At 51.8% G+C, this 14,279-nt stretch overlaps 1 protein-coding gene and 1 pseudogene across 1 annotated transcript; both read left to right on the top strand.

Moving 5' to 3' along the window:
- The first annotated feature begins 7,300 nt into the window (after window positions 1-7,300).
- Window positions 7,301-9,212, top strand: LOC112901098 (annotated as a pseudogene).
- A 1,325-nt stretch (window positions 9,213-10,537) lies between these two features.
- On the top strand, window positions 10,538-14,250 carry LOC112900682. Its single transcript, XM_025969513.1, has 3 exons — window positions 10,538-10,993; window positions 11,080-11,305; window positions 14,144-14,250. The coding sequence occupies exons 1-3, from the start codon at window positions 10,538-10,540 to the stop codon at window positions 14,248-14,250; spliced, it is 789 nt and encodes a 262-aa protein (XP_025825298.1).
- Window positions 14,251-14,279: the final 29 nt, after the last annotated feature.

Genomic DNA, 14,279 nt, shown 5'->3' with positions numbered 1-14,279 from the left:
AACTTGAGCCTGGGCTCCAGTGGCGCTGCACATGAGTTGCACCCTGACATGCCACTCCTGTCAACAAGCTTTATTGCATATGCTGACTGCCCCATGGTGATCCCCTCCTCCATCTGTTTCACTTCAAGCCCGAGATAATAAGAAAGCAACCCAAGGTCACTCATCTTGAATAGTTTCTTCATCTCTGCCTTGAATTTGTTGATGCCCTGGTGCCCAGTGATGATCAAGTCATCCACATAAACACCCACAATGAGCCGGGTCTCACCAGCCCCCCGAACATAAACTCCATGCTCTGCTGTGCTCTTCTGGAAACCAAGAGACAGCAGACTGCCGTTGAGCTTGGCATTCCATGCCCTGGGTGCCTGACGAAGTCCATACAGCGCCTTCTTGAGCTTCAAGACCTTGTGCTCTGCTCCCTTTACAACAAACCCGGCCGGCTGTGCAACATACACCTCCTCGGCCAAGTCCCCATTCAGGAAAGCGCTCTTCACATCCATGTGATGGACCTCCCATCCTTCTTGCGCAGCAACAGCCAAGAGCAGCCTGACAGATTCCAGTCTTGCAACCGGAGCATACACTTCATCAAAGTCAATTCCAGGGCACTGCACATAGCCCTTTGCAACCAGACGTGCTTTGTGCTTCACGATTACTCCGTGCTCATCCCGCTTGACTTTAAACACCCACTTCAACCCAATTGGTTTGTGGCCTGCAGGGAGATCAATCAAGCTCCAGGTTCCATTATCTTCGATCGACCTCATCTCCTCTTGCATTGCTCGTTGCCAGTACTGATGTTGCTCAGCTTCCTTGAACGTCGTCGGCTCCTCCGCGGTGGTGAACATGAGTGCCCCACCCTCAAGATCACGATCAGCCAGACCAGGTGGCGTACCTGGGCCGAGCACGTTGTCAAGCGTGCGGAACCGGGCAAGAGCGTCATCATCGTGGTCTGCATCCACCATGTCGTAGGCGTCGGCCGGTGGTGTCGCGAACTCGACGGGTACAGACATCGCAGGCGTCGCGGGCGCAGACGGCGTCGTGGGCGCGGCAACGACACCTGGCGTCGCAGTGGATGCAGGTGTGGCCGGGCTCTCCCCGACAGGTTCGTCCTCGTCCACCAGGTACTCCATGACCGTGAACTCGTCCACGACATAGTCTCCCTCGCCACCAGCTCCAGCACTCCAGTCCCACTGCGCAGCTTCGTCGAACACGACGTCATGCGAGACGTGAACTCGCTGCGCTGTTGGGTCAAACACCCTGTACGCCTTGGTGCCCTGCTCGTACCCGAGTAGCACCATCTTCGTGCTCTGATCCTCAAGCTTCCTCAGGTGCGGCTTCACAGTCTTCACGTGCACGACACACCCAAATGTGCGCAGATGGTGTACCGCCGGCTTGACGCCATGCCAGGCCTCATATGGAGTTCTCCCGGCCAGGCTCTTCGTGGGCGCGCGGTTGACCAGATACACCGTCGTCACCATTGCTTCACCCCAGAACATCGCCGGCATTTGTCTTCCCTTCAGCAAACTCTGTGCCATCGCCACCACTGTTTGATTGCGCCGTTCAACAACTCCATTCTGCTGAGGCGAGTAGGGAGCTGCCAGATGACGCCGCACACCGCGGCCTGCACACCACTCCCCGAACTCCACCGAAGTGAACTCACCTCCATTGTCAGTCCGCAGCACCCGGAGCACACGCCCTGTCTCCGCTTCCACGAGTGCCTGCCACTGCTTGATTGCCACCGGTGCTTCATCCTTGGTACTCAGCAGTCTCACCCACATGTACCGTGAGTGATCGTCGACCAGCAGCAAGAAGTGACGGCGCCCTCCTGGCGTCGCCAGTGTGATGGGCCCACAAAGATCGCCATGAACTAAGTCCAGCAATCCTTGCGCCCGGTACTTCGCCGCTGCCGGGAATGAGACCCTCCTTTGCTTCGTCGCCACGCAGCAGTCGCAGAGCTGTTTGATGTGCTCAATGTTGGGCAGTCCACGTACCATGTCGTCCTTGGCGAGCTTCCTCAGCGCGTTGAAGTGGAGATGGCCGAATCTTTCGTGCCAGCGCCATGTCTCGTCGCTGCGCTGAGCGACAAGACACACTGGATTTGCGAGCTTCAGCTTGAGCAGGTACAGGCGCGCCGTGGAGCGCTGCACCCGAGCCACCAGACGCCGCCTCTCGTCCCAGATCCGCAGTACGCCGTCGTCGATGTGGACCTTGCAGCCTCCCTCGTCGAGTTGCCCGAGGCTCACGATGTTGGCCGTGAGCCACGGGATGTAGTAGACGTCGGAGAGGCGCTGGTGCTCGCCGGTCTTCGCCTCGAAGAGAATCGACCCGCGGCCCTCGATGGCGACCACGGATCCATCCCCAAATCTGACCGTGCCTTGGACGCCGGTGTTGAGCTCGGTGAAGGCCTCGCGCGCCCCTGTCATGTGATTGGTGGCTCCGGAATAAGATACTAGAGCCCGGTATCACGTTCACAGCCGTCATCGCCGTCAAGCTGCGCGAGCACCTTCTCCTCCACCAGATGCACGACGGGAGGAGTGCCGCAGCCTCGGCGTTGATCAATGCAGAGGCTAAGAAGAGGGCTGGACCTTCCTCCTCCTTGACCTGGGCCACATGGGCTTCAGCTTTCTTGGGCCTCGATGGGCATTCACGGGCTCAATGGACGGTCTTCAAGCATCTCCAGCACTGGTCGATGCCCAGTTTGCGTTCCGGCCTAGTTCGAGCCTCCGCCGGACAGAGCACGCCGCGGCCGCCCCCGGCGGTTGCCGGACTTCAACCCGGAGCCGCCAACATCTCTCTGCTTGTCCCTCGACTGCGCCTCCCACTGCTCCCGTGTGAGGTACAGCTTCCCGTTGGCGTCATCCTTGGCCTCGCACTCTTGCACCGCGCGCAGCCTCCCGCTCGCGTCCTCCAGCGTCAGCGTGGCGAGGTCCGCCGTGACCTAGATCACGATGGCGACTTGCCTCAGGGACTTGGGGACGACTCGGAGGAGCTTCTCCACCACCCTCCACGGTTTGATCGTCTCCCCCACCGTCTCCAGAGCGGCGACGATGTTCTGGAGTCGCAACATGAAGTCGTCCACGCCCTCGCCGTCGGTGAAGCGGATGTTCTCGAACTGCCGGTGGAGACGCTGGGCCTCCGCCTTCTGCACCTGGTCGCTGCCGATGCGCCGGTTCTTCACCGCGTTCCACGCCTCCAGCGCGGTCTCCTTCGCCACCAGCAATGCCACCATCTCCGACGGCATGGCGCTCGTGATGGCGTCGAGCGCCATGCGGTCCTCCTGCAGCGACACGCCTCCAGGCTCGATTGCATCCCACAAGTTGCAGGCCTGCATCTTCAGCTTCATGACCAAGGACCACTGCATGTAGTTTGTCTTGGTCAACATGGGCCAATTCGCCGCACCGCCGCTGATCTCCCGGACGACGCGCACCGTCTCCTCCTTCCCGCTCCTGCCTGCGTCAACGCCCTTCCCATGGGCGTGCTTCTTGGGGGAGACAGGAGGTGTCTTCACGTCCTCGTCGCCGGCCATGAGCGTGTACTGGATAGCTACATCTCGATTCCAGCGGCAATACTGCGCCGCGATCGAGTCCAGGCCCTACCGACGCGGCTCTGATGCCAATTGTTGCTGTTCCGGCGATCTCCGGACTACGGCGAGTTGCAAACGCACGCATGCGAACACGATGGACACACAGATATGTGTTGCAAAAGAACGGCAGCGTTTTCTGATGTATTGATCTCCCTAAATACAGGTTAAGAAAACTAACTGACTCTCCTAAACAGACGGCAAGCCGATCAACAGAACGTGCCATCCCACGTCCCCACGAACTCGTCGTCCACTTTCCTAAAGACTTGCTCCGCACGAACGCAGCGTGCGTCAAGCTTCCTAAAGACTCGCTCCACCATCACACCGTGGCGAGCTTATTCAGAAGAAACAAAACATAGTCAGCCCAGGATTACACGCAACAAGGGATTCCCAAACAATTCGGAATGATTGCTTGAAGAAGTATGAAGAGATGAAAAAAGAGCTTCAATTAGAACTCCGAAGTTTGGATTCTCGTGTTTGCTTGACATCTGATATTTGGAAATCATCACAAAACCTGGGATACACAGCAGTTACAGCTCACTATATTGATGCAGAGTTCAAGATCAAGAAAAAAATCTTAAGGTTTAAAAAACTGGAGTATCCTCACACAGAATATTCAATTAAAGAAGAAATAGTGAGTTGTTGGACGGATTGGGAAATAAGAGATAAGATGTTTACTTTGACATTAGACAATTCGAGCAACAACACTTCTGCATGTGAGTTGCTGATAACAGATTACAAACATGATTTGCTGTTTGGGGGAGAAAATCTACATGTTAGATGCTGTGCACACATTCTAAACATCTTGGTTCAAGATGGGATGAGGATTATACATACAGCAACAGATAAAATCCGTGAGTTACTAAGGCACATCGATTCTTCTGTATCAAGGCTCCAAGTGTTCAATTCAATTGCAAATGGACAGGGCCTGGCCTCAAAATCTGGTATTTATCTTGACATTCGAACCAGGTGGAACTCGACACACAAAATGCTTAGAGAAGCATTGAAATACAAAGCTGTTCTCAATTCCTATGCTCTTAAATACTATGAAGTTTCTCCAAGTGAAGAAGAATGGGCGAAAGCAAAAGCAATTTGCGAATTTCTCAAAGCTTTTGAAGAGTTTACACTTGCTGTCTCAGCCCATAAGCAACCTACGTCACATAAGTTTTTGCACTTGGTGCTTTGCATCCAATATGCACTGATGGACCCAGCCTGGCAAACCACTGACTTGCTTAAGAAGTTGGCTGTATCCATGAGTTCTAAATTTGAGAAGTATTGGGACCTTGATGAGGATAAGCCTTGTACAAAGAACAAAGAGGTCACATTTAACCTTGCATTAGTCGTTGCCACTGTATTAGATCCAAGGAAGAAAGCTAATTTTTTGGATTTATTTTTTGAGAAGGTGTGCAAAAATGCTTGCGTGTGAATTCCGCCATGGAGTGGATGAGGAAGTACTTCACACAGTATGAGCGACATCGTCCAAGGACAAGTAGCACAGACACGATGACACATGCTAGTGAAGTCTCCACTGTGGGCTCACTGCTTCTTGCGAAAAGGAAGCTTCAAGCCGAGTTTGCTCAATAGAAGTCACAGCGGGCCAAGTCTGAGATTGATGTATATTTAGAAGAGATCGAGGAGGACATAGAAGGTTTTGATGTTTTAGCATGGTGGAAGAGCAAAGCAAAAAAGTATCCTGTGCTATCATCTATGGCTCGCGACTTCCTTGCGATTCCTCTTAGTGCTGTGTCGTCCGAGTCTGCTTTCAGTTGTGGGGGAAGGATTCTTGAAGACCATAGAAGCTTACTAAATCCGGAAATGCTTGAGGCTCTTGTTTGTGCAAAAGATTGGCTATTCAAGACCAAAGATGTCAATAGTAAAGGTAAAATGGTTTCTTCTTTTAAGAAAATGTTCTATTTGTTTTAGTTGTCTGTTCCTGTTTCTTCTCTGTAAACTGATCATGATGTTTAGGTCAAGATTTGGAACCCCCACCCAAAGAGGAATAGCAATGAGGCAAGTTCAACTACAGGCCTAGGTATAGCCTCTCCGCATTCTTGGATGTTCTGATTTTTGCTGTGCTCTGTATCCTATTCTGTTCAGATTATTATTTCCTAAATTCTGATGTGGCTGAGAAACAGTTCATAGCTAATTGTTCCAGCTAATGTTAAAGAAATTCTTATGAGAAAAGGCTAGGAATACTGCTAATTCTTCCACCTACTATTAATCTAGCATCTCACAAATTTTTTGAACAGGCTGTCAGGAAGGAAACATGAATTTTTGAACAGGCTCTGATTATAATCTGTTCAATTGCACTGTTTTACAACAGGCAACCCTGTAGTTCATCTTATCCCATCCATATCTAATGGTGACATTTTCTGAAATATCGAATTACGCTTTTCTTCCAGGAAAGACTCTGTGGCTCAGGATACTCGGCCCGTTTCTTCTTCAGCTCCTTGTCATGAAGCTAAAAAGGTAAGCAGTGTCGCAATCTGAGTGCATTCCTGGTACCTGCATAGTCTTCTATGTTAAGATTCAGATCACAGTGCTCTCTTTGTGGATGTACATAATGAAATACCATTATGCATACTTTTTTTTCAAACTTGTGATGTCTTAATATATAATAAACAAATCTGTGCCTGTGGAAGCGCATCTGTCCTTAACACTTGTGATACTGCATATCAAAATATGATGACACAAATATTTTGGAGGTAATTACTGTATTTTTTATAATGAAAAATGGTTGATTCTGAGTATGTAAGATGTAGTTCTGCAGTTCTGCTTCTTATGATGGCCCCGATTTCAATTATGATATGCTCTTTACCAGCATCTATCTTTGAGTCATCTGTAGCGATACTATTAAGCATTTCTGTCTGCTTGCAATGTTTTAAACAGACGTGGCCCCCTCCAAGCACAACGTAGTTACCAGAAGACTTTGTCAAGAAGCAGATAGCATGGTTTGCGGATGTGGACTCGTTTGAACTGCCAGAGGAAGAGGTCTCAGGATCTGAGCTGCAGTGAGAACTGAAGCCCAGAATATATGGCCTTTTTCCCTGTACAGTAGTTAGTTTACTGGAACTACGCTTACAATGGAAGTGCCAGTGATGGCAGCAACGTGTAGCTTTTGTAACACGAGGAAGAGGCAGCAATCAGGTGGTCGTTGCCCCACTAACGTCCCTTTTACCAAGCTTGTAGCATAGTATTATGCCAGGTACTGAGATCCGAAAGCGCGGGAAGCTCTTGCATTCGAGGGAATGTCGAAATGAGCTAGTTAACACAGTATCATCTTCATTTTAGAACTAATTGTGATCTGTGCCCATGTTTGCATGTCTTCATCACTTTAGCCTGTACAGGCTCTGGCAGTTTGAGGAAGCTCTGGGCTCTGGCAGTTTGAGGAAAATGCTCCAACACCGCATTGGTGCGTTGCAAATGCTTCAAGCGAGGAATGTGTCCGTGCGAGCTGCGACATGGACGACCGGTCGCGGAACGCGTCCACCCCAAGCGAAGGGATGCGGTGGAGAGCTCCCTTTAACGCCGCACCACCCTGCGCCCCCGACGCTTGAAGCGAAAGCCTGCACGACAGCACAGGCCGGCCGCGCGTCGCGTCATGCCATTCCCATTCCTTGACGCCACCATCGAGCCCAGAGCGCCCAGTTCCACCGCCACCCCCCACTCTACATGCCTATATGGTCCACGCACGACACGCTCAGCCATCAACGTCTCAGGTAGCGCCGCCGCTTGCCCGTTGGTGGAGAAGATGGGCACGACGCGCTGCGTTCTCCTGGCAGCCCGAGCTCTCGTGGTCACCGCGTTGTTGGCCGCGGCGGTGGCGGAAGAGTATGTCCGGCCTCCGCCCGGGCGGATCATCCTCACGGAGCACGCGGAGCCCGCCGCCCATCCTCAGCAGGTACCACACGACTAGGCACGCAAGCAAACGCCAATTGCAAGTTTCGAGTGCCTGATGACAATGGCCGGTGTCCGTGCTAGTAGGTCCACGTATCGGCCGTCGGGGCGAAGCACATGAGGGTGTCGTGGGTCACCGACGACAAGCGCACCCAGTCCGTGGTGGAGTACGGCAGGGCCTCCCGGAACTACACGGCGTCGGCGACCGGCGACCACACCTCGTACCGCTACTTCCTCTACTCCTCCGGCAAGATCCACCACGTCAAGATCGGACCCCTGGAGCCCGGCGCGGTGTACTACTACCGGTGCGGCATGGCCGGGAAAGAGTTCAGCCTCAGGACGCCGCCGGCCGCGCTGCCCATCGAGCTCGCCCTCGTAGGTACGGAACGGAAGAGCGGATGCAGTATTGACCGGAGCGCTGACCTCTGATCGGACGGCTTGGAACACGCTGCAGGCGACCTGGGCCAGACCGAATGGACGGCGTCGACGCTGGCGCACGTCGGCAAGACGGACTACGACATGCTGCTGGTGCCGGGCGACCTGGCGTACGCCGACACGCAGCAGCCGCTGTGGGACTCGTTCGGGCGGTTTGTGCAGCGGCACTCGAGCCGGCGGCCGTGGATGGTCACGCAGGGCAACCACGAGGTGGAGGCAGCGCCGCTGCCGCCGGTCCCGGGCGCGCCGCCCCCGTTCGCCGCGTACGGCGCGCGGTGGCCGGCGCCGCACGAGGAGAGCGGGTCGCCGTCCAACCTCTACTACTCCTTCGACGCCGCCGCCGGCGCCGTGCACGTCGTGATGCTGGGCTCGTACGCCCCCTTCGACGCCGGCTCGGACCAGTACCGGTGGCTGGCGCGGGACCTCGCCGGCGTGGACCGGCGCGCCACGCCCTGGCTCGTGGCGCTGCTGCACGCGCCCTGGTACAACACCAACGCCGCGCACCAGGGGAGGGCGAGGCCATGAGGGGGGCCATGGAGCGGCTGCTCTTTGAGGCCCGCGTCGACGTCGTCTTCGCCGGCCACGTCCATGCCTACGAGCGCTTCGTGAGTCTCTCCCCCTCCATTGATCCGTCGGTCGATCGGTCATCAGTTCGTGCAGATGAGTTTCCTGGCCGTCGTCCGGTGACACCTCCTCCCGATCGGCATTGTTGTTGCAGATGAGGGTGTACAACAACGAGGCGAACCCGTGCGGACCCGTGTACATCACCATAGGCGACGGCGGCAACAGAGAAGGCCTTGCATTCGAGTGAGTAAGGCCAGTTGATATGCCGCGATTTTTCCATATGTAAGCTGCGATTTTTTGTTCATTTTGCCGTCCTGGTTGGTCTGTAGCTTTGAGAAGAACCACAAGCTGGCGGCGTTGTCGGTGACGAGGGAGGCGAGCTTCGGGCACGGGCGGCTGAGGGTGGTGAACGCGACCACGGCGCACTGGGCGTGGCACCGCAACGACGACGCGGACTCCGTCGTCCGCGACGAGCTCTGGCTGGAGAGCCTGGCCGCCAACAGCGCGTGCCGGCAGCAGGGCGCCCACGCCGCCGCCGCCGGTTCATGGAACGATGAGTTGTAGCGTCTCGATCGGGCCCTTGATACCCTTGATCTTGTCATTGTGTGCGCGAAGAAAATTTGTAAATTTTGCAATGGGTTATGCCGTGTGTCCTCGCAGGTGGCGATGACAGCACGGTGGACCCTGCCCCAGTCAGTTTTATATTCTGATTTTTTTTTCTTGCTATATGACACCCGTTTGTTGGTAGGCTGCTTCTATAACTTCGTCCGTTAAATTGTAAGCCGTTTTAGTAAATCTACATATATAGTTTTTATTATGCATCTAAAAATAACTTATATTTAGGTGGATAAAAAAATTATATATCTATATTTGCCAAAATAATCTATAAACTGAAATGAAGAAAATATGCATGTCCATGCCAAATCAAAATTATCATCATCTATTACCCACCCTCATTACTCTCATCCATACCCATTTTTGCAAATCTACTTAATGATGAATCAAGCTAATGGGGCGATATGTTTGGAGTTGGACTACTCACTCCAATTACTACGAGATGATGATTGAGTAATGAGAATCTACAGGTGACCCTCTTCCCCAAGCAAAAAGAAACATCCCCTACCAAAAATCTTAGATAGTGTTTGGTTGAGGAGCGAAGTGGAACGGAGCCGTTCCATCCTACTTTTGCAGATGTTTGGTTGCCAGAGTCGTGGAGCGAAGCGGCTCCCGACGAAGAATATTCTCCTCAGATACCGACGAGACCGCTCCAGAAAATCGGGCGGACGGAGCCGCTCCGCTCTGCACTCGCTCCTGCCTCGCCTCGCTCTCCCGTCCAGGTTCGTTCTCCCTCCCATGCTCCCATGGCGCCCAGATGTGACCTCGTCCTCCTCCCTGCACCGCCTCCTCCTCCCTTGCTCCATGGCCGCCTCCTCCCCTGCGCCGCCTCCTCCTCCCTGCAGCGCCTCCTCCTCCCCCGCCATGGCCTCCTCCTCCCCCGCGCCGCCTCCTCCTCCCCCGCGCCATGCGCCAGCGCCGCCTCCTCCCCCGCGCCGCCGCCTCCTCCTCCCCCGCGCCATGGCCGCCTCCTCCTCCCCTGCGCCATGGCCGCCTCCTCCTCCCCTGCGCCGCCTCCTCCTCCCTTGCGCCGCCTCCTTGCGCCCAGCCTGGCCTCCTCCTCCTCCTCCCCTACGCCATGGCCTCCTCCATCTCCCTCATTCTTACACCATGGCCGGCCTCCTCCTCCTCCCTACGCCATGGCCTCCTTCTCCCTCATTTTAAGTCTTTATTGATTAGCAACTAATTCATGTCTTTTATTTTGAATAGGGAAATCAGATTGGATACTTCTAACACGAAACAACTGCAGCTAAGGTGTACTAATTCAGTCAGGAACGACTGCAGCTAAGGTATACTTCTAACACGAAACATACCTCTACATTAACAATGGATTATATTATCTTCATGTGTTGTGGATTGGTAATTTTTTCTTTGTTGTCTAATAATATATAGATGGATGAGGACGATCAGCTTATTGTCTTTATAGCTGCTGCTCATGTGTTGCTTTCGATGATGGCAATGGTTATTAAAAGTAGAAAAAGAAAACGCCACGGTCATACACCCGTGGAACAAATTAGATATGCTCCAATTGATGAGAGGGATAGGAGGAGGTTTGAGTACCTTAATGATAAAATTTGGAAGAATGATGTTACTTGTGTCAATATGCTTAGGCTTAATAGAGCATCGTTCTTTCACTTTTGTAAACTTTTTAGGGATAGAGGTTTATTAGAAGACACTACACACATGTGTGTTGAGCAGCAAGTTGTTATGTTTTTGCACACAATTGGCCACAATGTTAGGAATAGGGTAGTTGCTACTAATTTTGGTAGGTCCGGAGAAACCGTTAGTCGGTACTTCAATAAAGTGCTTCATGCAATTGGAGAGCTACGCAACGACTTCATTAAGCCACCATCATCGGCGACGCCATCTAAAATTCAAGGGAACCCACGATGGGATCCTTATTTTAAGGTAGTGGTTGGTTTGTTTGCACAAATTTTATTGATTCTAGGTACACTTTTGAGGCCTTACACATTCTCATTGTAATGCTAAAATAGGATTGTATTGGAGCTATTGATGGCACACATATTCGAGCGTCTGTTCCTAAGGAAATGGAGGCTGCATTTCGTGGTAGGAAGAGTTACACTACGCAAAATGTAATGGCGGCTGTATACTTTGATCTACGGTTCACATTTGTTATAGCTGGTTGGGAGGGAACGGCCCATGACGCCTCAATTTTACGAGATGCTTTAGAACGCCCAAATGGTCTTCGTGTTCCCGAAGGTACAATAAAATTTGAGTAGCTCATTTACACTAACCCACTGTATATAATGACTAGTGTACCTGAAAGGCCCTTGTTTGGTTTTGGTAATTGAGTGACAACTTAGGTGGACTAATAAGTGTTTATGTTGAGATACACAGGAGATTAGTCCACACAAAGACACTAGTATGAGCAACATATGCCATGGAGGAGAAATGGCTAAGTATTGATGCTATGCTCATATAGTGTGATCGAGAAGCTCATTGCATATGAGACATAACATGGAGTTATGTGACCAAAATGGAGAAGATCAAGACAAGGCTTGGCTTGATGGACCGGTTGCAATGGAGAAGGGCAAGTCAAGGCTTTGAAGCGAGGGACCGCGAGGCGGTGAAGCTTGGGCAAGATTTGGCGCCGATGGACCGAGGCAACGATGAAGAGCGAGCAAGGTCAAGATCGATAGACCAAAGAGGTCATGTGATGATATGGAGTGGATCATATCATTCAAGAAAGATCAAGCCAAGTGTTGACTTATGAAGATGATCAAAAGGCTTGATGGAATTTGGTGCTTGTGTGGCATCAACATTTGGGAAAATGAAATGAAATGCGCAAGGCAAAGGTATGACTTGTAGGGCATTTCATTTCACCGGTCAAAGGTTGTGTAGAGAAGTGCATGACCGGATTTAGGATAGATGGCCGTACTATCAAGAGGGGCAAACTTGTTTGCATATCGGTCATCTAGTGCCACTTGAGCGATCTAACATTGCGATGTTGCTAGGATCGAGTGGCGTGGTGAGATCAAGTGAAAATCTTTTGAAAATGATTGTGAAACGCTAACACACATGCACATGGTGTTGTTCACGTGGTGGTGTTGGCACATTTGCAAAGGAGAAAGAGTTGGAGTTGATGTTGATCAACTTTGGGAAGCAGGAAAGATTTTTCGGTTTTCTCCAGAAATTAGGTTGTCTCTTGAAGTGGAATACTGCTTTGATCCATTATGTTTTGGACCAAGTATTCAGTTGGATTGTGTAGCCCTCTGAATTAGCTTTCCATAGAGTCCAAGATCACCTAATTTGGACATCGGAGCTAAGAGTTATGGCCGTTTTACCGAGGTACACTTCTGCTGGAAATAGACCTACGGATGGTCCGCCCATGGGGGGCGGACGGTCCGCCGTTATCCCGGATGAGCTCTAATAGAGCCGTTTTTTTTTTCTGTTGGTGGTCCAAAATGAACTGCGGACCGTCCGGTCCATGGGGGCGGACGGTCCGCCCTTAAAAGCTGAAACGGGCGCAGAATCTTGGTAGTTCTATCTTGGGTGTCCAAAATGAACTGCGGGCCATCCGGTCCTTGGGGGCAGACGGTCCGCCTCCTACTGAAAATTCTAGGACAGAAACACTACGGTTTCTGTGTGTGCTCACTTTTTGAACTGCGGACAGTCCGCCCATGGGGAGCGGACAGTCCGCCGGTCACTTCCAGATTTAGTCAGAGACGTTTGCAAATCGGTTGGTTCGAAGTTTTGAACCGCGGACAGTCCGCCCCAGGGGCGCGGACAGTCCGCCCGGGGCTTTAACGGTCGACTCTGACACATAATAATTGCAGTTCTAGCCGTTGGTTTTGAATGGCGGACGGTCCGGTTTCTGTGAGGCGGACAGTCCGCGAAATCTCTATTTTCACAGGATTTGAGTGTAACGGCTAGTTTGGGGCCTCCCTCTATAAATAGAGGGTGTGGCCGGCCATTTGAGTGTGCTGAGCACCTTGGGGACTTGGTGTCCATGTGTGAGAGTGCTTGAGAGCCCTCTACTCACTCTAACTTGATAGTGATCATCCGATTGAGTGAGAGGGCGATTCTAGTGCGATTGCTTTGAGAGATTGCATCGAGTGGCACTAGGTGATCGTGTTGCAAGCCGGTGTGCTTGTTACTCTTGGAGGTTGCCACCTCCTAGACGGCTTGATGGGAAGAGGCTCCGTTGAAGCCCGCAAGAAGATTGTGTGGTGCTCCGGAGAAGAGATTGTGAGGGGTATTGTGCTCACCCCGCGGGAGCCGCGAAGAGCAACTCTAGTTGAGCGAGACGTGAAGAGCAACAAGTGGTTCGTCCGGATCATGTGCTAGAGCTCGGTGTGAGCACTCCACGTGGGAGAGTGTGACTTGAGAGTCACCACTAGCAAGAGGATCGGCGGCAACCTTGGAGCTTGTCTCAACGGGGATTAGCTTGGTGGCAACCAAGTGAACCTCGGGATAAAAATCACCGTGTCAATCTTGTCTACTCTTCTCGGTGGTTTGCATTCTCCAAATCACAAGTCTTGTATTTACATTCATATATATCTTGTGCTTGTGTAGTTGCTCTCTAGTGTTTAGTTAGTTTGTGTAGCTTGCTAATCATCTTCTTGCTTGTGTAGCTAGAAGTAGAGATCATAGTGTGACTAGTTAGCTTGTGTAGTTTAATTAGTTGCTGTTGCTTAGATTGTGTAGCTAAGCAAGTTGAGCTCTTGAGTTTGTATTGTGTATCCTTGTCCTTGAGCATCTAGTGAGCTTAGGTTTGGCTTAGTGCTATTGCCCATTAGAATTGTGTAGGAGCTCCCCTTGTTTGTGAAGTACTAGTGCTTAGACTTGTGTGGCTTGGCATTAGAATTGTTAGGGGAGCTCTTATTAGCTTGGCACTCCATTTGCTTTGTGTCGGATCTTTTTGGAAGTGCCTCAGAGTCATAGTTAGAGGGGTGAAGTCTTGGCTAAGCGAATAGTTTCAATTCCGCATAAGTTTCGGTTAGCCGGCGCAATTAGTTTTAGAAAGGACTATTCACCCCCCCTCTAGTCCGCCATCTCGATCTTACAGTACCTTACATACATATCCTTATATGATAGGCAAGTTCTATCTAGTTGATGCCGGATATGGAGCCAAACCGGGTTTTCTGCCTCCTTATCGTGGTGTGAGGTACCACTTGAACGAGTGGGGCAGCAACCCCGTATAAAATGAGAAGGAATTGTTCAATTTTAGGCA

This window comes from Panicum hallii, chromosome 7, assembly GCF_002211085.1.
Source record: "Panicum hallii strain FIL2 chromosome 7, PHallii_v3.1, whole genome shotgun sequence".
In the NCBI taxonomy this organism is placed as follows: Eukaryota; Viridiplantae; Streptophyta; class Magnoliopsida; order Poales; family Poaceae; genus Panicum; species Panicum hallii.
This window is presented reverse-complemented; position numbering and strand designations above follow the sequence as displayed.

Excerpts from the sequence above, each read along its gene's own strand:
- LOC112900682 (XM_025969513.1), top strand. The coding sequence starts at position 10,538 with ATGGCAATGGTTATTAAAAGTAGAAAAAGAAAACGCCACGGTCATACA. Across the intron at positions 10,994-11,079 it reads GATGGGATCCTTATTTTAAG|GATTGTATTGGAGCTATTGA; the intron begins GTAGTGGTTGGT and ends ATGCTAAAATAG. Across the intron at positions 11,306-14,143 it reads TGGTCTTCGTGTTCCCGAAG|GCAAGTTCTATCTAGTTGAT; the intron begins GTACAATAAAAT and ends CTTATATGATAG.